The sequence below is a fragment of the Conger conger genome, chromosome 13, assembly GCF_963514075.1.
Source record: "Conger conger chromosome 13, fConCon1.1, whole genome shotgun sequence".
NCBI classification, from domain to species: Eukaryota; Metazoa; Chordata; class Actinopteri; order Anguilliformes; family Congridae; genus Conger; species Conger conger.
Window position 1 is genome coordinate 30,496,519 of NC_083772.1, and position 26,315 is coordinate 30,522,833.

Genomic DNA, 26,315 nt, shown 5'->3' on the forward strand with positions numbered 1-26,315 from the left:
CAGAGGTGATGACCTGCCTGTCATGCTGCTACTCTGCCCTATTGGACGGTATGAATGCGGAGGTGCAGATTCGCTGGCTGCAGATCGTGGTGCGGAACAGCTTCTACCCTGACCTGCCCCGAGTGCGGAGCTTCCTGCACAAACATGTGAGAGAAGGAGGGACCAGGACGGGGAGAAAAGAACAGAGAGAGGAGGGAGTTAGGGAGGGGGATAAGACAGAGTCTTAATCTAGGAGTCTTTAATATTTTTTATGGTATTTTATTGAATTATTGAAGATTCAGGGTAGGATTAGATGTGCTTGGCTTATCAATTTTCTGTGTCTAAAATATAAATGACCAGGAATATATAGAGAACATCCTGTCTGCACCTGCTGCCCAGAGGCCATTGAGAGTAAACGTGTGGAGCGCTCAGTAGTGGCGCTCTCTCCAGATGCACGAACACAGGAAGTAAGACAGGAGAGGGAGGGGATGCAGCGAGAGGGGGGAGAGAAGGAAAGGGCTGGAAAATGAATTTGCAGATGCCAAATGAAATGTGAAATGTATTTCTAGGGTCGCGGTAGTTCATAGTGATGTGATAAAATGCATGTTCAAATATGCATTGTCTAACTGCCACTGTTCTCCTGTGTTCTCCTGCCCATCTCTCCCTCTCCCTCCCTCTCTCTCCCTCTCTCCCCCTCTCTCTCTCTCTCCCTCTCCCTCTCCCTCTCCTCCACTCCCTCTAGACGTCTCGTATGTACACGGTTCCTCTCTACGAGGACCTGTGCTCAGGGGTGATGAAGTATTTTGCGGTGGAGGTGTTCTATCAGACCCAGGCCCGTTTACACCCCAACCTGCGTCGGACCCTGCAGCAGATCCTATACCAGACCAGTGCTGTCCCCACAGGGGGCACCTCCCCCCTGCTGCCCCCGCCCGCCTCAGCCCCTGCCCCCACAGACCCCCCCGCACCCGGAACCATCGCCCTGCGAGACGTCAATGTGTCTGCCTGAGAGAGCAGTGGACGGACAGATGGACATGTGTAGGCAGAGAGAGAGAAGTGATGGAACTGAGGAGTCATGGAGTAGGAGAGGAGCTTGACTGAACTTGTTTGAATTATTAAGTCTAGTCTGAAGGAGACTGGAACAGGGGAAAAGAGACCACTGTGCACACTCAAGAAGGCACACACACACACACACACGGAACGTAAGCAGTACTTTGTTTAAGGTGCTGTTATGGCATGCCTGATTTTTGTAAGCTAACTGTTGAAGCTGCTCTGGGGCAAGCAACAGACAGATTATCTGCCTTTCTGTCTGTTTGTCTGTCCATCTTTCTGTTTGGCAGTTTGTCTGTGCCTGTTTTTGTATATTTGTATGCATGTCTCAGAAGTGCCCAAGCAAAGTCCTTGAGCAAGATTGTGCTTGTGTGTGTACGTGTGCGTGTGTGTGTGCTTGTGTGTGTGTGTGCCTGTGTGTGTGCATGTGTGAGAGAAACCGTGGAACAGTTCATACCCTGCAACAGTAGTTGGATGACCCAACTCGGTTAGATTGTCTGTTGACTGTTAAACTTGATACAAGTGAATTGTTGGTCAGTGGACTGGACCATGTTTAGACTCACGCTTTGCTTTAACATGTCTGGACCAGGTTCAGAACCAACTGCTTGCCAGTCTCAGTTAAAGTGACGCTGTGTGTCAGTGACTTGAGGTACTTCTGCTCAGAGCATATTTTGAGAGAAGAGTTGCGTATGATCATGTTCCTTCAGAGGGCAGATTTCATAAAGAAATCAGTGACACAATTTACTCATAACACTACAGTTTTACGCCATTATTAATGAGATCAAGTGGGATCCACTTGGAATTCAGAGCAGAAACACATTTTGGAATGAAGCTGGAAAAGCCTGGCTCTGCCTTTCCTTTCCTCCACCAGCTGTGCTCACGCTCCAGATAACTCCCTCATATATACCTGGTGCTAACTCCTCCCACCTTGCCATCTCAGGTATGTCTCTCAAGAGGGAGGGGGAGGAGCCACATATGTGCCTTTTAAAATCTAGAACTTTGTTATGCAGGTCATGTTTGCTCTTAGCAGCTGATCCTAGTACAGGACCTAATTCTACACTAATTGGGTGGGTATAAGTAAAGGGAATGGATCATCTGACCTTAGCTCAGTTGCTAATGGCAAAAGGAGCTCCCAATGCAAACTAGTTCAGGTTATTGGTCTCACCGCCATTTTTGGTCACAGTCACATCTTGCAGCACACGGGAACCCTGCCGCTGGTCTGGTCCTGTGTGTCACAGATTATTTTGTGAACGACTGGCGATTTTTTTTAAGGAGATAAATCAATGGGGTAAATATTTTGAGGAGAATGATGTAATTTTGTTCATGAAAAATGTTTTTCCTTCAGTATTGTGATTTCCCTGCTTTTAATGGACCACACGCCCCAGGATTACGATGGAGAGTTCAGTGACTTGTGATGGTTTGATTAGGGTAGAGGCTGGGGCTGGATTGGAGGGGGAGGGAGCAATGCAAAGTACACCCTTATCAGGAGCCTTACTGATTTGCACAAATTGAGAGATCGCTGTATTTCATTGTTTTATGTGTAATAAAGACAGGGTGTTTCCTGTTTTCCCAAAATACTTGATGCTTTGGATAGAAACTTCCTGGTTAATAAACGTAAAAAAAAAAAAAATCTCCCTCAAATGACTTATGCCTGCTTATCCAGAGAAAACATCAGGCAAGTTCACTTAGCAGTGCTACACTTTCAGGCTGGTCCTGACCAAACCCCATCTTCCTGCTTACAGTGTCAATTCTTATGTACTGTGGATTTACCCTGCTTTTGAAATGGACAAACAGGTTTTTAACAAGTCCTTGCACATTTGGCTGGTGTATTCTTTAGTATATCTTTTGGTTGCATCCATCCCCAAATTACAGTGTGCTGAGCATGTTAATTTAATTTAACAGAACTGTTGGTTATTCAAGTTGTTCACTTACATGTTTGTTCTGTTGCAGCTGTTGGCTCTTGGACCTGAATAATGGGATGTCTTGAAAAGCTGAAGTCTTTGTACTACAGTACACTATAGTGATACAATTGCATAGTATACTTTTAGTACTTTACTCATTCAACCGTACCAGTACATTTTCTAATTATTAATTTTACCTTCAATTCTGAAATGGTATTATTTCAGAACCAAACTTCAGTTCAAACTTTAGGTACCCAGCCTTCAAACTTTAGGTACTCAAACTTTAGGTACCCAGCCTTTGGTGCCGTGTGGTGTAATGACATGATGTGTCCAGCAGAGGGGCTCGTTGCAGTCACTGCCGTTAAGTGAGGTTGGGGGCAATCTGATATGGAAGAATAATTTAATGGACTACCATTCTGAAAATGCAAGATAACGCTTTATAAAATGCATATAACGCAAGCTGTTTCAGTACAGTACCTGTGTGGTTTTATTTTTTATATGAGTTATTTCAATGGGTAGGTTAGAGATAATTTGGTCAGAAAGCTTGGCAATTCAATGTAGGGCAGAAAGGAATTAAAAAATCTCGTGGCGCGAGTGTTTTGCTTTGAGGCAATGGTCCTCGGTGCAGATTGGTCGTAACCACGTTATCGCTTTCTTTCTTCTTTTGTTATTAATTCCAATTTGCTCCAGTAGAGGGAGCACAGAGACATTACGAAAACGAGGGGGTGTCCACACACATCGACAGACAGCTGTTGGAAAGAAGCAAAGGGGGAGGCTGAGCACACATTGTTGGGGGGACAGCAAGCTAACTTTATTCTCTTTTTTCGGGAGAGTGAATAAAACTAAAGGACACAGAACCAAAACAAAACCGAATGATCTAAGAGAAAAACTATATATTTAAAGGCCAACTCTCTTTCGTCGCTATCGTGCGGATCAGTTGAAGATAGGTCTCCAAGCACAGAATTGACAATCGAGGGGTAAGGAGCTCAACGGTGAACCGGCGCCGGGGAGGCAGTCGGAGCGCCCGGTGCTGGATGTACTCGGCCTCTCTCTCCCCAGCGGCCTGCCATGGGGGAGACCAAAATTATTTATCACCTGAACGACCAGGAAACGCCATACCTGGTCAAACTGCCCATCGCAGCGGACAGGGTCACTCTTGCCGACTTCAAAAATGTCCTCAATAAACCAAATTACAAATTTTTCTTCAAATCAATGGACGATGATTTCGGGTGAGATTTTTATACGTTTCTTTTCTATGTGGATGTCTAACTGTAACGAGTCGATCTGGTTGTTCTGACAATTTTGTTGAGCTTTTTGTATTGTTAATCAACTGATACTGTGTCCAGTTATGCATGCTAGGTGCCTAGCTAGCTACTTCTACTGCAGATTTCGCCTCCAGTCTCAATTTCCCCTTGACTGGAGCGACCTACATCGGTCCTGTTCTGTCAACCTGGCGTTGGGAGTAGGCTAAGTGCGTTTGGAAGACCTCAGGTATTACGGGTCTTAAATGGCTTTGAAAATGTTAGCTAGGGATGGAAGCTTTTCATCGCTAGTAGCGACCATTTTGGAAATGGAAGACTTAGCTATAAGGCTATTGGCAGCGTTGATTCGAGGGGTGGGGGTGAGAGGGGTAGCGTTAGTGCATTCACACAGTTAACATGGGAAGTCTGGTATTTTAGGAACGACGGGACATTACACTGTAATTGGATGATTTTGAGTTCAACTCGTATCCAAGAGAAAGGGTTTCCAAGGTCACCTGTATTTTGGGGAGCAGCTAAGAATTGAGAGGTTGTGTCTATGTGCTCAGTGTTTACCATATGTTCATTTGTGGGGGTTGTGACTTCTTTTTATCCATATCGGGAAAAGTGAAAACGAAATTGTGGCCTTAAGAGGCACACATGCTGTAAATTGCTCTAAATTCCATTGGTTAATTGGCACATTCTCTTCACAGTCATTCTCTCACAGGTAACTTGTATCCAGTTGTAAAAGCTAGTTAATTGTGTCATTGTCCGGGGCAGGACGAGCATGTTGACTGCCACTTTGTCCTGCTCAGTAACGTCACCGTCCATTCGCTTACGCCTGGAACATACACTTGTCATGTCTCACTTGGAATTAGTAAAACGAAAAGTGATTGACGCGAGCACTTTTCTTATCAAAAGTAAATATCAAGACTAAAAATGTGTACCAAATAAGTTTTCTTTTTTAAATAAGTAGAACTGTGGCTGTTTATAACTATGGGCAGAATGCAACGTGCGCTATTCTAGGTCATTCGGAAATGGCATACGGGACCCGAGAAAAATATCAGACGGCGTATTTGATTTATTTACATCCAGGTGTTTCTACCACGCGAGGAAACCCTGCAAGCGTTAGGTTACTTGACTGCAGGAAAGACGCGCGCGGCTTTGCCTGCTGCGTTGGGGCGCATCTCTGTCCTGTTCAAACTCGCTCTTCAAGGTGAACACTTCCATTGTTGTCGACCCGAAGCTTTGTGCATCTCACACGGGGACGCTCACTTTCTGCCGCATGGTTTTATTTATTAACCGCTACGTTTTGTCGTGATAACGGCGACAACAGAGCTCGGCAATAATCAAATGATTATTCAAATCTGCAATTTTTTTTAAAGCTCGTTTTTTACAGTTGGACCATTTGAAGTAAAGTCAGAAGTCTCCTAGATATTAAAGATATCACCGTTTCTCTTGTACTTATTACACGGATATTTATAATATGAATTCCATATAGCACAGCCTGAGCACAACGGTGGGAGGGTGAGCGTAGTTCATACTGATGACTTACTTAAATATGGTGCTCTTAACCTTTTACGCTTGCGTTCACACATGGGCACACTTTCCTGAGCGTGCTTGCAGCACACACCCACACTCACACTTTGTGCTCAGTCTGTCTTGCACTTGCATTGCCTCACACTTGCTTACATGTGAGATCTGCAAGAAGTGCTGTATGGAGGATCTGTGGTGACATCGTAGGTGAGAAAATTCGGGAAAACAGTGGTTGGCATTTGAAGAATTTGTTTGTACGGAATCTGTGTGAATCCTAGGGGAATTTCGCTCGCTATGCTCCAAACACTCTCCTCAAGCTCACTGCTACTAGTGATAGATGGACTAGTGTGTGACTTTTAATGTTTCGCAAAACACCTTCTGGGAGCTCCCCCACACAGAGGAAGAAGAAGAATCCATCAACATGGGTTTTGTAGAGATGCTGAGGAAATGGTGACCTACATCAGTGCGGTGCCTTGATGGAGTAGGCAGCAATTCCACTCATAATTCAGGCTGGCTAACAGTAAGCAGGATGCTGTGGGCTGTCAGGCTCCGAGTTCGATGGTTAATGAAGGCACTAGTCCAGTGTGGTGTGACTGGCTTTGCCTTTCTCCTATTTTTCCATGGAGGCTGCTTGAGTCGGCCCAACTGGGACCTCACTTGACGGTAGCCGTTTACTGCTGGTCTGGCATGGTGCCTTGCTCGCCCACAGACAGTGGCGTTGGATGTTTCTGTTGAGTGTCAGACGTGTGTCATGTGTTTGTAGCTTTGTGGGTGGTACAGTGTAACTGCATAGGGGGTTAACCTGAGCTGCTCAGAATCATACACGTCTATCTGCAGCAGCTGCTTGGGTTCGGGCGCATCAGGTGACCCAGGCTAACGGCCAGCTGCTCTAGCCCTGCTGTAATGGAGCGGCCTTCCAGCTGCTTCCCAGGCTGTGCACATCTGTACACATCTGCACGCTGGTGGGGGAGGAGGTGTGGATTGTGGGCAGCACGATTCGAGGTGGATTGTTTGGGACTGGACATTATTTCCACGAGTCAGCTCAAGAAAACCTTTCATATCAAATATGCAGCTGGCCTTCCCCACTGGACATTTCATCCCAGTGTCCTGACATGATGTCCTGGCTCCTAGCTCCACTAGCTCAGAGGACACAAGGAATTGAAGCAAGGAAAGGATGCAAGAATGGAGGAAATGTGCATTTGGCAAATTATATGTGCTTGCTCTTTTAAGTGTCAGAAAACTTGTCAATTACAGACGTGGCAGATAATTTACTCCTTAGGGCTTCAGTGAGTTAGGCGAGTATAATTCCAGGGCTGGATTTTTATTCTGAAGTAACTCTATGACTTCTAAAGTATCCAACTGCAGTGGCTGTTCTGTCTGGTGTTGACAACCATGGTGTTCCTCTAAAAAGTTGTCCAAGGTTTTCAGAATGAAGATGGTTCATTTCCATCAAGAAGGAGAAGGCTACAAAAACTCTCATAATGTTTCAAACTACCCATTTCCACTGTCAGAAACATTAGAGAATGGAAGATAAATGGAAAAGTTGAAGTCAATTCAAGGTCTGGAAGACCAAGAAATATTTCAGATAAAATGGCCTGAGACCTGGTGATAAATGCTCAGAAGACCCCACACAGCACTGCAAAAGAGCTGCAAAAAAAGTGTAGCAAACGTAGGTCTAGCTGTTCAAGGGACGACAATACAACGTACTTTAAACAACGAACTACATGGAGAGTTGCCAGAAAAACAACCTGAACACAAAATTATGCAAAAGAGGACATTTTCTTGCAGAAATGTGTCATGGAATGTGTCGTGTTTAACATTGTACCATTTGGAGGTCAGGTTCACCTCTGTTCACTTAGACATTAATTGTAAAAGGCTTTTTGACGAGGGGTGCCAAAAGTTTTGCAAACAACTGTACATGTCACGTGTTCTGAAAAAATACTTGCATCCCAAAGATGTTCTTATGACTCCTAGCTCCTCCCTCATGGCTCTTACAAGGAGCATTTAAAGGGTGGAATATCCTTTAAGATGGTGGACCTCGATCAATTTTTCTAGGTCAGTGGAAGTCCGAGGAGATGAGGACAGATAGAATAATTATTTGGAATGAGCCGCCTCACTGTGGTCATTATAGATCCCCTGACACTCATCACAAAGAGTCGGGGGTTCCCTGGTGTCCTGGCTAAATTCCTAACCTGGCTCTCTCATCCAGCCACCTAGAGAGCCAAGTTGGCATCATACACGACAAAACGATAAATACAACCATTGTCCATACCCTCCAGGCAGTATTCACTAATGCCTTTGTTGCCTTTTGGGAGAAGACCACTATACAGTGAAATTAACTATTTGGATGCAAAATATAATCCTTGTCAAGCTGTAATGTTTGGGGAAACCACAAATTGAACTAAGAATTAATACTAAATCTCTCTCTCTCCCTCTCTCTCCTTCTGTTGGGCTTTCTTAGCTGATATCTTGGGCACAGCAGGAAGTGTGTAAATCGTAGGCAAGAATAACAGATGGCCACAGCTTAAAGAGTTGAAAAGGCAACAATGTCAACTATACATTAAGTAATATAAATAAAGTACAGCTTGTGCCAAAGTCTTACTCCAGAGCCCCCTTCCCTACCTTCTGCTCCCTTTTTTCCTTTATTCCCCTCTTTCCCCTCCCTCTTTCTTGCTGAATCAGTGTTTTTTCTTAAGGAAGCTGACCTACTTTCTTCTTCTTCTTCCCGTTTTATTTTCCGGTCTTTCCTCCTGTGTGGGTTAATACATGTGTGTTTGTGTATGGGATTAATAGGCCTGTTGTTGCTCTCCACTGTTCACCGTTTTCTGCTCTGAATTGAGTTTGATAATCTAATCAGCATGGACACTGAGCAAAGTGGGTCTTTATTAAGAGGTCAATGCTGCTCTCAGATATGCCAAGCTCTCAACAGAACCGGACACTCGCTGCACCACAGAGAGGGGGAAGAGAACGAGGGAGGGAGGGGGAGGGTTGGGTGGAGGATCGAGAGAAGGGGAAGGAAGGGTGAAATCGATGTGTGTGAGTGGTGTTGAAAGGAATCAGTAAGAAGGGAGTTATGACTGTGGTTCAGTGCTGAAATGGGGCAGAGGTGTTGTTAAACCTGGCAGTGACCACTTGAGAAGCTGTGAAAGCCCTGCGTGTGGCTTCCTCCAGTGTGACATCGCTACCGTGCGTGTGTGCGCTAGTGGGAGTAATGGAGCTCCATGAAGTGTGCCAGAGCTGCTGAGAGCTGCAGTGCGCTCGCCCGTACGGTGTGCACAGCTGGGGGTTAGCGCTTCTACCGCCGGCTGAGCGTGTTGCCATCTTCTCTGTGCTGAGAGAGAGAGAGAGAAGAGAGAAGAGGATGTGTTAGTTAATGTTCACATCAACTGTCTCCTGGGATTTTCACGCACACCACTCTCTAGTTTGCAAAGAATTGTGTAAAAATGATTATAAAATCCAGGGGGGCAGCAGTTCTGCAGACAGAAATGCCTTGTTAATGAGACGTCAAAGGAGAATGGCCAGCCCGGTCAAAGCTGACAGAATGGTGACAGTAACGCAAATAACCACACATTACAACAGTGGTATGCAGAAGAGCATCTCTGAACACACAACACATCATAACTCTTAGTGGATAGGCTACAGCGGTAGAAGTCTACATTTAGTCTAATAAATACCTAATAAAGTGCTCGGTGAGCCTCTGTATATTGCAAGTAATGCATAGGAATGCAAATGCAACTCTTATCAGGAGGATATTATTTTAAATTTCAGGCTGCATGTGCAGCCAGTGAATTCAGCCCAGTGCAGAGTGTGGAGGAATAGGCAGTGTTCTATGGAGAATATTATTGTTACCCTGTTAGTGTAATGAGCTGAGCCCTAGGGGGGATCTCGCTGTACGGAGCAGGATGTTTCGTTCCATCTGTGTGTTTGTGCAGTCAGGTGTGTAAGTACGCAGGTGGGAGATGCACACGCACTCGCTCGTGCGCAAACATGTGAGCATACATGCCTCCGTACACACAGGGCCCTATGTGTGCATTCTGGTGTGTGAGTCTCTGCACTGCTCCTGCTTTTCTTCATGCTCCTTCAAGCCGCTGTTCCGCCGTACTGTGTCTGTGCCATCCAAATGGGATCCAACATGGCCGCCGCCTCACCTTAGCTTCCTTAAGTTCTGCCTGAACCTGCTGCATTTGTGCCATCCAAATGGGATCCAACATGGCTGCCGTCATCTCACTCAGTACAGTTCATGGTGCGCATGCTGTGTTTTTCCTGTTTTGGACAGTACAGTACAATGACAATGAAATAAAGACAGTAATTATTTGTGGATCTCGTTTGCAGCACTAGAGGCAATGATCTGTGTAAAGTCCCAGCTGCTGTGAAGGCATCATGTTTATGATGTGCCGGCAGGATAAGCATGTGACGCATGTCTGGCTGTGTGAGCTGTGCGGGTTCAGAGTTCAGACAGGTGGGCCGGACTGAAGGAGGGGGCGGGGCCGGACACACTCGCATTCCTGTCAGTCACAGCACCACCTGACCCGGCAGCCTCTGCCTGCTCGTCACCGTGCCGTCCCTACCCCTCCCCATCTCTTTCAAATGTGTGCACGGTGGGTCGTGTGCATGTGTGGCCTATGGAAAATATGTACAGTCAGGTTCAGAACTATTGGCACCCTTGATAAATACGCACAAGAAATATTGTAAACTAAAAAATGATAGTTACTGACAAACATTTTTTGTACATGTGCCGTGTGCTTTATTAATTATTCAATGGAATCTACCTTTTTTTTTTTTTTTTTTTTTAAATAATAAATGTATTTCTGGTTTCACAATTATTGGAACCCCTGGATTAATACTTTAATTAATTAATAAACACCCCCAGCAAAGAAGACAGCCTTTTGTCTTGCCCTATAATTTCTCATAAGGTTAGAGAACACCTTTGGATGGATTTTTGACCATTCTTCTTTAGCAGAACTTGTCAGAATCATTGATATCCTCAAGTTCAGTCAGACCGCAGGTTTTTAATGGGGTTGAGTCTGGAGACTGAGATGGCCATTGCAGGACTGAAGATGCAACCAATCTGCCATTCTTAAACCTTGGTCCCTTAATGGCCTCCCTCACTGTCTTCCTCACCGTTTGTGGGAGTTGGTTGGCTCACATGGAGCGGCATAATTGGTTTGCCATTCCGAGGCCAGGGGGAGGGACTCAGCAAGAGGGTTTAGTGAGATCGCTGCATACAACAGCACCCCGGGCGCCTCGGAATCACGGTCACGGGCGGGACGATACAGCTTGGAGGAGGCGTGTCATTCTGAGGATCACCTGGTCTACCCCAGGCAGTGTATCCCTAGCTAACACACAGGCAGTCAGAATAGATAGGGTACAGTTGGCTTCTAAATTGGAAAAACATGGGAAAGATCTGAAACGAATATATAAAAAAATACATAAAATTAGATTACTTAATAAATAACATTGAAACACAAGGGGCAATGTATTGAAATAGAAGTATATTTTTATACTTATGAATATAACATGGATTATTATCTGCTTATTATATGCAGCCTTTTTTCTTCATTCTTATTTAGGGTGTCAGTAAATCTGGAGTCCGCTGTGTATCGAGGCGTTTGCTTTATTTCTTTACATTTTGCTAATGTGACCCAAGTAAAGGAGATGATTCAGAAAGAATTGGACTGAAATGATTTTTATTTCTTGGCGTTACATCACACCAGCGTGTGCGAGGACATCAAAGCTGATCAAAATGAATACCAAATGGGCAGGAAGGGTTCGAGCATGTGAATGCTGATGCGTATCAGAAAATGATAAATATCCCATCATTCACATTGTGCAGAAAGTGATATTGGTGAGAGCGATGTCAAGCACTTCATTCCTCTGTGCCGTGTGTGTGTGCCATGTGACGTGTGTGTGTTTGTGCCATGTGACGTGTGTGTGTGTGTGTGTGTGTGTGTTCCATGTGATGTGTGTGTGTGTGTGCCATGTGACGTGTGTGTGTGTGTGTGTGTGTGTGTCATATGTGTGCGTGTGTGTCCTAGTCATGAGTGTGTACTGGAGCATGTGTAACTGGGTGGTTTACGCACTTATGCAATGGTGGTATTTTTAGCCTGACATCATTATGCTTTGTTTTCTTTGCCATATTGTCAGATTTGGTGGCCGAACCCTAGAATAAAATGAAAGGCATTTTGCCTTCAACAGCTTTATTGTTACACTTACTGTTTTTCACAATGTAGCAGATGGTTTGGGTTAATTTTTTTGGAATGGAGTTTGTATTATCTAGCAGGCTGACATACAGCAGCATAATTTCATATTTACACTTCCTGCTTTTGGCTGCTCATTAAAGGTTGTATGTTTCGTTGTGAAGTTATGTAAATGCCATTAAGCATGACCCTAGTAGAAGGCTGGTTGACATTGTATATGTCTATGTGTACACTGCTTATTCTTATAGAGTAATGTGTGTCTCAACTGTTACATTCAATAGGATGTCATTTTGTTGACTAAACAAAGGAGTTGTGTACAGATGGTTTCAAAAGGCGCATACATCTGTGAAGAGTTAAACCACACATATTTCTACAGACTGCCAGAGAACAGCTCATCTTACTGTGGTTTTCACAGTGTTGGCCTACTATTTTTTAAATGATTAATTATTTGGCAAAAAACATGATGCACTGGTGTGTCGACTCCACGAATGCCATTTGTTTTCTACATGTGCCTCAATTAGCATGTTAGGTGCTCGTTTATTCAGGGCCCAGACACTGAACTTCCACCATGGGTACAATTGTGCGGGAACTGGGAATTGGGTACAAATTAGTGGATGCTTTCAAACGAAATTGCAATTTACATTTTACTTAACTGTGCAGCGTAATTGCCACGTTACTCTGCACTAATGATATTTTTTCATCATCATTTATGACTGTTGTAGTTGTGACGTTGCACAGCTGCCTCCCTCTCCGCAGAATTAATGCTGGTTTCTATAGCAACAGGCGGGTGGGTCACTCGGGGTCAGTACCTATTCAGAAAGCAGATGGGAGGAGGTGAGGATGGGGGAGGGAGGTGCTCAACGTGTGCGGATGATTTACCGTGCATGGGTGTGCCCGAGTTTGATTTGACACGTGTGCGAGAGAGCTGTGTAAAATTCTCATGTCTGTATCCCTGCTCGCAAAGGATTATGGGTAGTTAGGGCCATAAATCTCTGGAGCTACACGTTCGCCGCCCTCCTCTGTTTGTTCTTCATATTGAGTGTGCTGTGTGAGTGTGCTGTGTGAGTGTGCTGTGTGAGCGTGCTGTGTGAGCGTGCTGTGTGAGCGTGCTGTGTGAGCGTGCTGTGTGAGCGTGCTGTGTGAGCGTGCTGTGTGAGCGTGCTGTGTGAGCGTGCTGTGTGAGCGTGCTGTGTGAGCGTGCTGTGTGAGCGTGCTGTGTGAGCGTGCGCATGTAGGGCGTGTGCACCTCAGCACCGCTGTCACGGCTGTTTGTTTCCATTCTTGTGAGGGACCAATGCAGTCATACTGCTGCTTGGTAAATCCACACTCTCCTTCAGATTTGCTGTTTGACTTGCTTTATTGACATTCATTATATTTTCATATCTAGCCAAAGCTGGCATACAAGGGTCTTAAGGGTGGGTCCCGCTGCCTGCTGAGTGAAATGCAGATTTGTTCATTAGCCATCTCGCCATCTCGGTTCGCCAAATGCAGGCCTTACTTCCTGCAATCTAGAAAAATCGAGGAAAATGTTAAATGTGATTACGCTGGGTTTGGGAAATGAGTCTGGAAGGAAATGAGGGGAATGAGGTTGTGTTTTGCACGTGCAAATGTCATCTGGCCTGCTGCATCTATTTAGTGATGAATGATTTCTCCCTCTGTCTGCCTCTCTCTGTCTCCCCCCTCTCTCTGTCTCGGCCTGTCTGTCTCCCCCCCCGCACACACACAGGGTGGTAAAGGAGGAAATCTCAGATGACAATGCCAAACTGCCGTGTTTCAACGGGCGCGTGGTGTCCTGGGTAAGTGTCCGTCACAGTCCTTCCTCTTTTCAAATCGGCTGCTTACTCTCTCAGTTTGAGCTCTTCTGACAGATTCAGCAGATAAAACTATCTGGATAAAGTTTTATCTCCCCATGACACATTTACGCCCCCCCCTTTCCTTTTTTGTGTTTGTGTGTCTGTGTGCGTGTTACTGCGTGTGCGTGCATGTGTGTGTTAAATCGCATCGCAGTGTTACTTTGCAGCTGTCCCCTGGAGTCCCTGGGGAATAGGCTGTGTGTGTGTAACTGGGTGTGTGACTGTGTGTGTGTGTGTGTGTGTGAGAGTGTGTGAGAGTGTGAGAGAGTGAGAGTGAGAGAGAGACACACACACACACATCTGTCCCAGATAAGCCATTTTACCCGTTTAATGCCTTTCTTCTCTATCATGAAAGACACAACCGTTCTGCTGCTTGAGATAGTCAAAGTCATGCCTGTCCTTTGATCAAGCTTTCATGAAGAACTTAGCCTTCATCTAAACTCGCCTCAGCTTCGCACACACACACGCATATGGGGTACAACGCGCAGACACCAATACTGTCGATGCATTTACACGCACATGAACGCACACGCACAAATATAATATACAGTATATGACACGTGCATATAACGTGTATCACATGCAAATATACACACGGTGTGAATACTCCCTCATTTGTCCAGAAGAGAGAAACAGAAGTTTCGCTCCTTTCTGTTCCCCCCCAGGTTTAAACATTAACATGTCCAGCAGAAACAAGTCGGGCTCAGTTCCATTTTCACACAGTAAACGATACTCAAGGCTCAAAGTGTTTAACAGTGTCAAACACAAAGCTTGGAGCATTTCTGGGGGTGCTTGCTTCATGGTTGGTGGGTAGGGGGTTAGGGTGTTGAAATTCCTTAAGTACACTACTGTGTTTATCTGCCATTTTGTCTTCAGTGTAGCCATTCACCCTGTGCTACTGTGAAGGCAGCCCCTTGACCATCAACACCATCTCACTTCTGTCCTCTCTTTTCCTGAATCTCTTCATTCACAATTCTTTACTTGCATACATTTCATTATCTTGTATACTGCCTCTTTGTATACCTCCATGGCCATCACAGCTAGGTCTGAGGGATCTGAGTCGGTATTTCTTCCAGTCTTAAGTAGTACCTCTTCCAGTAAATAAAATGACTTTTAAGGTCTTTTTCTGTTACAATAATGCCCACCATCTAATTCTGTTATTGACATTTAAATATGAAATATATTTGTTTTCAAGAGACAGGTGTTCAGTCCATAAAAGGTCATGTTTCATTCATGGATAACTGGGCCTTCGTTAGATTTTTTTAAATGTGAACGAGCAATTGGGTAATCTGTCATTGCACTGTCAACAAACCATTCAAGTGAAAGGATCTCTCTCTCTCTCGCTCCTCTTATTCTGGCTCTCTCGCTCTCTTTCAGCCCTCTCTTATTCCCTCTCTCCATCTATTTTTTTATGTACCTACTTATCCATGCGTTTTAACTAATCAGCCAATCGTGTGGCAGCAGTGCAATGCATAAAACCATGCAGATACAGGTCAGGAGCTTCTGTTAATGTCAGATAATTTAATAAACCATCAGAATGGGGACTTTGACAATGGAATGATTGTTGGTGCTAGACAGGGTGGTTTGACTATCTCAAACTCAAAAATGTCCTGAGATTTTCACACACAACAGTCTCTAGAGTGAAGAGAGACATGCATTGTTAATGAGAGAGGTCCCTATTTGTCTGAATGTCACTTGTTTGTCTGACTGTCTGTCTGACTGTCTGTCTGTCTGTCTGTCTGTCTGCCTCTGTTTGACTGTCTGTCCGTCCTCAGCTGGTGTCAGCGGACGGCTCCCATTCTGACGGGGGCTCTGTGTGTGCAGACAGCCAGGCTGAGCTGCCCCCCCCTCTGGAGAGGACCGGGGGCATCGGAGACTCCCGCCCCCCCTCTTTCCAGTGAGTACCACCCCCCTTTGTGTGTCAGGGAGGGAATGTGTGTGTGTTCGTTCATGTTCACGGAGTGTGCACAGAAGGTTTTTATTGCCCCTGCAGTAAACTCTTAAGTGGACAGCGGTGGGGTGAAAGTTAGCAAGGGAAGTGCCATTGGATTGTAATCAGCTGTGACGTGTAATAGTCTTCGTTAGTCTTTGTGTGTCTCTTTTGACAGGTCTGTTGGCCTCTTCTTGCTCCCAATAACTTCTTATTCCCATATAAGTTTGTTTTCTTGGCAGAAGCAATATAACACTTGTATTCCAAAAGCACAGACATACTGTGTACAGATCGCTCTGTGAGCATATGCCTGTATCTAGGTGTGTTTGGCCCTTTGGTCCTTCCTGTCTGTGTGCTTCCTCCTCTCTCTCTCTCTCTCTCTCTCTCTCTCTCTCTCTCTCTCTCTCATCTCTCTCCCTCTCTCCCTCTCTCCCTCTCCCCTGCTCTCTCTCTCTCTCTCTCTCTCTCTCTCTCTCTCTCTCTCTCTCTCTCTCTCTCTCACACACACACACACACACACACACACACACACACACACACACACACACTCTGTGCCTGCGTGTGAATAATGATAAACGCTGTGCTCTCCCTGCTGTGCGCTGGCCTGGTGACAGTATACAGTGTGTCTTGGGCTCCCTCTAGTGGTGTAGCCCTCATAGTGAAATGGCCATGGCTACAGTGGAGTGGAGTCTGACTTGACTGGGCCCTGGTTAGTGACATCACTCACCCTTCCAGTGCGAACGCTGCCTGCAGCCATGAGGCTGTGGCCAATGACACTGAGGCAGAGTCTACCGTTCCCCCACGGAGAGAGAGGGAGAAGGAGAGAGACCGGGAGAGAGAGAGGCCGCGTAAGAAAGACGGTCATGACCATGGTGAGTCGAACCGTGTGTCTGTCCATCACTAGCTGTCTGTCCCTCGATCTGCTTCCCTGTATCTTCAGGCATTACTCTTTGACTGAATTAAAGCATTTGGTTAAAACTGCTTTGCTGTTGAATTAAAGGTACATTTACTTGTTGTCATTATGAGTGTGTGTGTGTGTGCGCGTGTGTGTGTATGCGTGTGTGTGTGTGTGTGTGTGTGTGTGTGTGTGTGTGTGCGCGTGTGCGTGTGTGTGTTTCTCCTCTGACTCTCTCTCCTCCGCAGGCGCCCGTGTGAACGGCCACATGCGGGCGGAGAGGAGGCCGGAGCTGGCGGGGTATGAGAGCTGCTCCACCCTCATGAGCAGCGAGCTGGAGTCCACCAGCTTCTTCGACTCCGAGGACGACGACTCCCTCAGCCGGTGAGGCCCACAGACCTTACTGCAGGAACACTGAGTGACTGGGCTCGGAGCAGGCCGGTTCTGATCCAACACTACCACAGAACCCACTGTTTGAGTAGCTTTCTGCCAGTGTTTTCTGGACAGAGTAGGCCCTCTATGGTGATAGGTTTCAGTGTTCATGCTGTGGGTTCTTGGGCTCAGATGTGCGGTGTCATCTGGTGATGTAATCCCTCCTCAGGTTGAGCGGGTCCACAGAAAAGAGCAGCTCATCCAGACTGCTGAGAACGGCACCGCCGTCGCCGACGGAAACCTAAAACGCCACGCATGGAACGGGTGAGACTGTCAAGTGTAAATTCAACACACACACACACACACACACACACACACACACACACACACTGCACTCAGTGTTTATTGTTATATTTGGGTGTCCTTACCACTCTCTTCTTCTCTCCTGCACCCTCTCTACCCCTCACTCCTCCTCTGTCTTTCTCTGCCTCTCCCTCTCTCCTTCTCTCTCTCTCTCTCTCTCTCTCTCTCTCTCTCTCTCTCTCTCCTCTCCAGTCATCCTCGTTCAGCAGTATCACAGACTCCACTATGTCACTGAATATCATCACTGTCACTTTAAACATGGGTAAGTTTGTGCGTCTGTCTGTCTGTCTGTTCATCCGTGCTGGCCTTTCTTTGCCAGTTTTCTTCTCGCTCAGTCAAATTGTTTTCAAAAATCATTTCTGAAATAAAACATAGACTGCTGGGTGGCTCCTCTGCTGGTTCTGTACGTGGCCGGGCCTGCAGTGGACCGTGCTGGTGCTGACCGCAGCTGGCTCTGACGCACGGCTGCCTCTAGCCTCACTCAGTCTGAAACATACTGTTCTATCAGTGCCCACGAGTCCGCCTGTGAGCTGCACAACACAACGTCCTCCCTGACCTGACGGGCTTCACGGGAGCGCAGGGCTCGTCTGGGCTGTGGAACCGAGGGCAGAGGGGTCGCGTGTGAGCGCTGGGGAGCGAGCGGTATTGGCCGTTCCTGCGGGAGACGGAGGGGAAACCGCATTAGCTCAGGCTCAGTAAACGCTGAAGCTGTCAGTAACGCGTTCCAAGTCCCTGTGTCCTCCTGGCCTCCTACACCCTCTCTCCCCCGCTGACCTGGAGCCGAAGCCGCCGATGACTCATTTTTCTGCTGGAGTGCACATTCCCCTGCAGCCAGAGCCCCGCCGCTGGCCCTCGCCCAGACCGCTGGCCGCAGCCCAAACCCAGACGTCCGCCCGGACCCTCCCCGCCGTCCTCCGCCTCGCGTTCCCAGGAAGAGGAGCCCTCCGACAACATCTGCGCGGCTCTGGCCCTCGCTCGCAGTCCGCAGTGGTTGCATCACGCTCTTCCGTGGCCCTGCGGTTTAATCAGAGCCGGTTTAATTAGGCCGCCCGCTGACTCCACCCGCGGCTTGGATGCGACCGGGCACCAGAAGCGCGTTTTTTGGCTGAGCGGAAAAGCAGGGTTACGGGAAACCTCCTCGGACCCGAACTGAGGGAGCGAGCCCGGCTCCAGCTGCTCTGTGGAAAGGAGGCGTCCGGGGTGCAATTAGCACAGCTGATGAAGCGCCTGTCCCTCGCCGTGCAGGCATTTATCAGCATCTGCGGGCTTCATTAGCGCACGGAATGTGATCTGTAAACCGTGTTCAGATTTAATGTGGACTTTCTGGAAATTTCTTTGAAGTTATGTACCAAGCAGAACCAGGTTCTGCTGGCGGTAGGCCGTGCCCTCTTGAGAATAAAATTCTCTCTCATTCTCTCCATCTGCAAACCTTGGATGAATATGAAAGCCTTCTTGTTTGTCCCTCTCTGTGCAGAGAAGTATAACTTTCTCGGCATCAGTATTGTGGGGCAGAGCAACGAGAGAGGCGACGGTGGCATCTACATTGGGTCCATCATGAAGGGCGGGGCTGTGGCGGCCGATGGGCGGATTGAACCTGGAGACATGCTGCTGCAGGTAGGGGAGGGGGCAGGAGGGGGGTATGGGAGGGGAGGGGGGTATGGGAGGGGGAGGGGAGGGGGGTATGGGAGGAGGAAGGGAGGGGGGTATGGGAGGAGGAAGGGAGGGGGGCAGGAGGGGGGGAATGTGGAAGAGGAGGGGAGGGGAGGGGGGTATGGGAGGAGGAGAGGACGAGAGGAGGGGAGGGGGCAGGAGGGGGGTATGGGAGGAGGAGAGGAGGGGAGGGGAGGGGGGGAATGTGGAAGAGGAGGGGAGGGGAGGGGAGGGGGGTATGGGAGGAGGAGAGGAGGGGAGGAGGGGGGTATGTGGAAGAGGAGGGGAGGGGAGGGGGGGCAGGAGGGGGGTATGTGGAAGAGGAGGGCAGGGGAGGAGGGGTAATGGGGTAATGGAAGTGTGTGGAAACTCACACTGAGCGGCTGCGTGATTATATTTCTTCCTCTCTTTTTCTCTCTCATTTAAGGTGAATGACATCAACTTCGAGAACATGAGCAACGATGACGCCGTGCGGGTGCTGAGGGAAGTCGTGCACAAGCCGGGGTGAGGAGCCGCACGCTGCTTTTCACAGCGCAGATGTTCTCTGCTGTGCATGGCGAATACTCTGACGCTGAGGTCACATGCGCTCTGAGTCTCGCCTCATGAGCTCGTGTGAGACGCTAATGTTGTATGCTCACTGGGTGCTTACCCCACACTGTCACACTTACAATGCTTCTCTTTGTTGTCTAATATTTTCTCTCAACTCTTGCCGACTCGTTACTTTCTTGGCATCATTTGTGGGCTTTTAGCTGCTATACATTTAGACAAGACGCCATCTTCTGTGTGTGAGCTCTTGAAATGAAGCTTGCATTGATGCATTGAGAAGGATCAGCTTAATTCGATACAGATGGCCTGTGGCGAAAACAATAAAATTAAACATGTACTAATCACTGCCAGACGCCATCAGAAGTGTGCTTTCATTTAAACAATTAATATATTAGCTACAAAAAGTTGCCTTGAAGGGACATGCCTCCCAGTGTGACGAAATGTGATGAAACCCATTTTAATGTCTGCACACGCACACGCACACGCACACACATACACCCACACATACACCCACTCATACACCCACTCATACACCCACTCATACACACCCACACATACACCCACACATACACTCACAAGGATACGGGAAATATCCCTTCATGAAAGCGTGTGTGAAAGTGCGTTCTTGTTTCCCTTCTGGTGTGTAAATCCGTGGCTGCTCTGTGTGTTGACAGCCCTGTCACTCTAACCGTGGCAAAGTGCTGGGACCCCAACCCGCGCAGCTGCTTCACTCTGCCCCGGAGTGAGTATTTACACACGGCCTACGTCTGAGCCCTTCCGCCCGCTCACATAGTCACTGCATCACTCAGGGCATACTCATCACTCACACTAAAGGGTCTCGTCAATAGTATAAACCCGGGGAAACAACACAACCAAGCTGCAGGTGAGACACTACATTAGGAAGCCGTGACCGAGGTGTTGGTGGGAACGCGGCCTCAGAATGACTCTCCACACAGGGTTGGGCTGACATGCAAAGCACCCCAGACTCATAACAAACACAACACACTTTTTTTTTAGATGAGGAATCTTATAAGCTCCTAGGATTTCTTTCCTCTCCCACACAAATTGTCTTGCAACGTATATTCAGTGCACTTAACCCTGGTTATGGGTATGCACTTTGTTGTACGTCGCTCTGGATAAGAGTGCCAGCCAAATGCCATTAATGTAATGTAATGTAATGTAATATTTGATAATATCCTTTTATATCCTTGTGCAAATCAATTCATCACATACAAACCTGTAACCTATAAACCTAGGGAACTGTAAAGAAAAAGCTAACTATTGGTACGGAGAGGATGTATCATAAAGACATGCCATGTTAATGTCTCTGCTCTTACAGGTAGGGTTGGCTTTAACATGATAGTACATATGTAGAAACACACATAATGTGATGCCATGTAATATTAAAAAGAACAACATAAGACATAAACATAATCTTAATATGTCAGCCTAATATTACTCTGACTTTCAGAAAGTGTATAAGATGTAACTGTACCTTGTCTATGGTGTGCTTTCTACTCCAGGTAGTAGGTACATACAATTATATAATTTTACAGCTGGAAATTCCCCCGTTTTCCTGCAGGTGAGCCGATCCGGCCTATTGACCCTGCTGCGTGGGTGTCCCACACTGCCGCCATGACGGGGGCGTACCCGGTGTACGGTATGAGCCCTTCAATGAGCACCATCACCTCCACCAGCTCCTCCATCACCAGCTCCATCCCTGAGACCGAGCGTAAGTGTCTCTCCCTCCCTCGGCCCTCACCCTTACCTGAGTCCCAAAACCCACACCCTGACCTGAGTCCCAAAACCCACACCCTGACCTGAGTCCCAAAATTCACACCCTGACCTGAGTCCCAAAACCCACACCCTGACCTGAGTCCCAAAACCCACATCCTGACCTGAGTCCCAAAACGCACACCCTGACCTGAGTCCCAAAACCCACACCCTGACCTGAGTCCCAAAACCCACACCCTGACCTGAGTCCCAAGACCCACACCCTAACCTGAGTCCCAAGACCCACACCCTAACCTGAGTCCGAAAACCCTCACCCTCACCTGAGTCCCAAGACCCACACCCTAACCTGAGTCCCAAAATCCACACCCTAACCTGAGTCCCAAAACCCTCACCCTCACCTGAGTCCCAAAACCCACACCCTGACCTGAGTCCCAAAACCCTCACCCTGACCTGAGTCCCAAAACCCTCACCCTGACCTGAGTCCCAAAACCCTCACCCTCACCTGAGTCCCAAAACCCTCACCCTGACCTGAGTCCCAAAACCCTCACCCTGACCTGAGTCCCAAAACCCTCACCCTCACCTGAGTCCCAAAACCCTCACCCTCACCTGAGTCCCAAAACCCTCACCCTAACCTGAGTCCCAAAACCCTCACCCTGACCTGAGTCCCAAAACCCTCACCCTGACCTGAGTCCCAAAACCCTCACCCTCACCTGAGTCCCAAATCCCTCACCTGAGTCCCAAAACCCTCACCCTCACCTGAGTCCCAAAACCCACACCCTAACCTGAGTCCCAAAACCCACACCCAACCAGAGGTTGTGTCCATAGAGGTGGATTTTGTCTTTAGCTGACTGGTAACGCGTTCGTCCAACAAATGTTTGGACAAGTGAGAGGCCGGGGATCAAATCCCCTCAGATCTCTCGTTACACCTCCACCACACGTGTCCCCTGTGCAGAACTTCCCTTGTTCCCTGTCTTAAAACCACTATTCTACCCACACAGCTGCTCTTCATATGCTTACTGTCTGAAAATCACTATAGCCTGATTTATAAACTCCCGATCCACTTCCTCACCCCAGATCTTGTTGAGCTGCTAACTAGTAGAATTAGGTGTTCAAATTTAGGTTGAAATGAATACCTACAGGATGGTGTAACAGAGTTGGGAACCACTACTATATTCATACACCTACCCCCGCCCCCCCACGCTACCCTGCATGTGCGCTGATGTCACATCCTGCTTTGCTGCTGCTCATGGCTGTGTGTCTGCTTCTCCTTGTTGTCCATCCGTCTGTCTGACTGTTGTCCTGTGCATCCCTTCCGCTAGGCTTCGACGATATCCACCTGTCCATCCACAGCGATATGGCGATTATCGCCAAGGCGATGGCCTCCCCAGAGTCTGGACTCGAGGTGCGAGACAGGATGTGGTTGAAGATCACCATCCCCAACGCCTTCATAGGTACAGTCTGTCCGGAACCTCTACTAGTTTCACCTTTTATTTGCAGAAAAGAATTGTTCAGTCTGGTGGGTGGGTTTACGGGGTGTGTGTGTCTCAGGGTCTGACGTGGTGGGTTTATGGGGTGTGTGTGTCTCAGGGTCTGACGTGGTGGGTTTACGGGGTGTGTGTCTCAGAGTCTGACGTGGTGGGTTTACGGGGTGTGTGTGTGTGTCTCAGAGTCTGACGTGGTGTGTGTGTCAGGGTCTGACGTTGTGGGTTTACGGGGTGTGTGTGTGTGTCTCAGGGTCTGACGTGATGGGTTTACGGGGTGTGTGTGTCTCAGGGTCTGACGTGGTGGGTTTACGGGGTGTGTGTGTGTGTCTCAGAGTCTGACGTGGTGTGTGTGTCAGGGTCTGACGTGGTGGGTTTACGGGGTGTGTGTGTCAGGGTCTGACGTGGTGGGTTTACGGGGTGTGTCTCAGGGTCTGACGTGGTGGGTTTACGGGGTGTGTGTGTGTGTCTCAGAGTCTGACGTGGTGTGTGTGTCAGGGTCTGACGTGGTGGGTTTACGGGGTGTGTGTGTCAGGGTCTGACGTGGTGGGTTTACGGGGTGTGTCTCAGGGTCTGACGTGGTGGGTTTACGGGGTGTGTGTGTGTGTCTCAGAGTCTGACGTGGTGTGTGTGTCAGGGTCTGACGTGGTGGGTTTACGGGGTGTGTGTGTCAGGGTCTGACGTGGTGGGTTTACGGGGTGTCTCTCACGGTCTGACGTGGTGGGTTTACGGGGTGTGTGTGTGTGTCTCAGAGTCTGACGTGGTGTGTGTCTCAGGGTCTGACGTGGTGGGTTTACGGGGTGTGTCTCTCAGGGTCTGACGTGGTGGGTTTACGGGGTGTGTGTCTCAGGGTCTGACGTGGTGGGTTTACGGGGTGTGTCTCTCAGGGTCTGACGTGGTGGACTGGCTCTATCACCGCGTGGAGGGCTTCACTGACCGCCGTGAGGCGCGCAAGTACGCCAGCAACCTGCTGAAGGCTGGGTACATACGCCACACCGTCAACAAGATCACCTTCTCCGAGCAGTGCTACTACATTTTTGGAGATGTGTGTGGAAGTGAGTATCTCTTCTTCATGCTGCTCTGGCTCCTGTTCTCTCCTCCATTCTCTCCCGTTTGTTCTCTCTGTGTCATGGACTGAACTTGTGGGTATATCCCGTCTTTTTCCTTGCCTTTCCTGTCCTCCCCTGTTTGTCAATTGAAGTCTGCAGAACTACAGTGCACAACCTTGGTAACTCCAACCTTTTTTTCCCCTCCCCTCTCTCCTTTCCTTGTCCTCTCTCTGCTCCCTCATCCTCTGTCCCTCTCTCCATCCCCCCTTTTCCCCCTCACTCTCTCTCTCTCAGACATGGCTAATCTCTCCTTGCACGACCATGATGGCTCCAGTGGAGCTTCTGACCAGGATACCTTGGCCCCCCTGCCCCACCCTGGTGTGTCCCCCTGGCCCCTGGCTTTCCCCTACCAGTATCCTATTCCTCACCCCTACAACCCCCACCCTCCACATGAGCCACCCCGCGGCCACGCTGCAGGGGGAGGCAGTGCTGGCAGCCAACACAGCGAAGGTGAGGCTCCCTCAAACCGACAGAACCCACAGAGCACTCCACTCGTGAACATTCAAAGGGAAGTGATGCCAAAGTCACCATGAAAGACTTTCAATTGCCTCGGTCATTGTTGGTGTTGACTCTCATTGTATTATGTTATTAATGCAATGAATAAATTGTTTTTGGAGACATATTATAAAATCTGCAACATGCTCCCAAAGACAGCAAGATGTACAATGTTGTGAAAATCTTTCCTGGTTTTCTCTATTATTGAAGGGTTTCGACAAATTTTTATATTACAGAAATGGAACCTGAGTAAACACAAAACACATTTTTTCAAATGAATCATTGATTTCATGAAAAAAGTTATCAAACATCCATGTCACCCCTGAGAAAAAGTAATTGCCCCCTTAAATTTAATAACTGGTTTCAACACCGGGTTTTTGCAGCAATAATTGCAAGCAAACACTACCTGTAATTTGATATCAGTCTTTTAAATCATTTACATAACACACTCTTCTGCTTTAATAAAAACACATTTGGTTGTTTTTTGAGCATTAACTGCACAGGTTCAGCCACAGCATCTCTATCGGAGTCAAGTCAGGACTTCTGGGCTGACTACACGACTCCAAAACTTTCATTTTCACAATTTTCAGTCAATCAATGGTGTTTTGGATTATTGTCTTGTTACATAACCCTTACACTTCAGGTTCAGCTCATGTACAGATTCTCCTTCAGAATGTTCTGGTGAGGAGCATAATTAATGGTTCCTTCAATCATTACAAGTTGTCCAGGCCCTGAGGCAGCAAAGGATCCTCACAGCATCACACTAACATTGCCATGTTTGACTTGGTATGATGTTTTTGCTGTGAAAAGCAATGCTTCATGCTAGACATAATGCGACCCGTAATGTCCAAAAAATGTTTTGTGTTTACTCAGGTTACCTTTTGTATGTCACATGCTAGGCAGAAAACACTTGATATTAATAATACTGTATCTGTCGCTTTTAACTGACCCTCCTCTCCTCCCTCCTCTCCTCCCTCTCTCTCTCTGTCCTCCTCAGGGAGCAGCGGCTCCAGTCGCAGCACGGGCGCTAAGAAGGAGGCTAAAGCTGGAGCCGGGGCGGCGGAGTCTAAGTCTGCCGGCAGTGGCAGTGAGAGTGAGCTCCGGAGGGAGAAGGCCCCCAGCGAGCACTCGGCAGCGCCCCCTAGTGAACACAGCGTGCGGAGCACCCACAGCCTGCGCAGCGCCCATTCTGCCGCCCCCAGCCTGCCCTACGGCCCCCCCGGCCTGCCCCCCCAGCCCCAGACGCCCCCCGCCGCGGCCCCCGCCGTGGCCCCCGCCGCGCCTGGCTCCCCCCCCGGCCGCGACCTGGACTCCGTGCCCGGCTCCCCCCCCGCCCGCGCCCTGGACTCCGTGCCCCCCGAAATGGCCGCCTCCCGCCAGTCCTTCCGCATGGCCATGGGAAACCCCAGCGAGTTCTTTGTGGATGTCATGTGATGTGTGCCAGGTTCCTGGGGTGCCGAGTCTCACTGGAGGCGTGTGGCGCGCCGGTTGGCGTTGGGAGCAGGGAGGGTGTGAGGAAGAGAGGGATGGACAGAGAGGGGGGGGTGAGAGTGAGACCTGCTGCTGGGTGGTCACAGGAGTAACGCTTCCTTTCCTTCATGGTCCCTGTGGTGTGTTGCTGCTTGCTACTTTCTTCAGTGAAGAAAAACTAAATCCCAGTGTCTCTAGTTCGCCTGTCCCCAGAAGACTGTTTGCTTGTGTCACATGGTTGGTGTGAGAGGAAGCAGAGGGCATGCAGTGGAAGTATGTTTCTGTCTCTCCTGTGCCCTCTCCCCTGTCCTTGTCCTTGGGTACCTTCAGACTTCTTTTTTATGCTTTTTTTCCCCATAAAACATACTAACAGCAAGAAAGCGGGTTCAGAGTGGAACCCATTGACTGACATTCATCAGGACTGAACAAAGTACTCATTCCATAGTGAATGAAAGATTTAAAAAAAATAATAACCCAAATGAGAAAAAGAGAAATGGCTTTTTCATGAATTTTTGTTTT

At 48.1% G+C, this 26,315-nt stretch overlaps 2 protein-coding genes across 3 annotated transcripts in view; both read left to right on the forward strand.

Moving 5' to 3' along the window:
- Window positions 1-2,651, forward strand: part of rnpepl1 (arginyl aminopeptidase like 1) — a 12,873-nt gene extending 10,222 nt beyond the window's left edge. Inside the window, exons 11-12 of one of the 2 annotated variants that reach the window (XM_061218388.1) lie at window positions 4-146; window positions 722-2,650. In XM_061218388.1, coding sequence (XP_061074372.1) covers window positions 4-146; window positions 722-985 — 407 coding nt within the window. In that variant the 3' untranslated portion in view covers window positions 986-2,650. Of the gene's footprint in view, window positions 1-3; window positions 147-721 lie in introns of both variants that reach the window. The other variant, XM_061218390.1, reaches the window with a different exon arrangement.
- A 1,012-nt stretch (window positions 2,652-3,663) lies between these two features.
- Window positions 3,664-25,760, forward strand: LOC133107908 (segment polarity protein dishevelled homolog DVL-3). Its single transcript, XM_061217202.1, is given in 16 exon segments — window positions 3,664-4,156; window positions 13,625-13,694; window positions 15,527-15,648; window positions 16,417-16,553; window positions 16,825-16,960; window positions 17,178-17,223; window positions 17,225-17,272; window positions 17,504-17,573; window positions 18,786-18,925; window positions 19,389-19,465; window positions 20,182-20,249; window positions 21,090-21,239; window positions 22,561-22,692; window positions 23,610-23,777; window positions 24,066-24,281; window positions 25,324-25,760. Coding segments are annotated over 16 exon segments (2,178 nt in total). The 5' UTR covers window positions 3,664-3,995.
- Window positions 25,761-26,315: the final 555 nt, after the last annotated feature.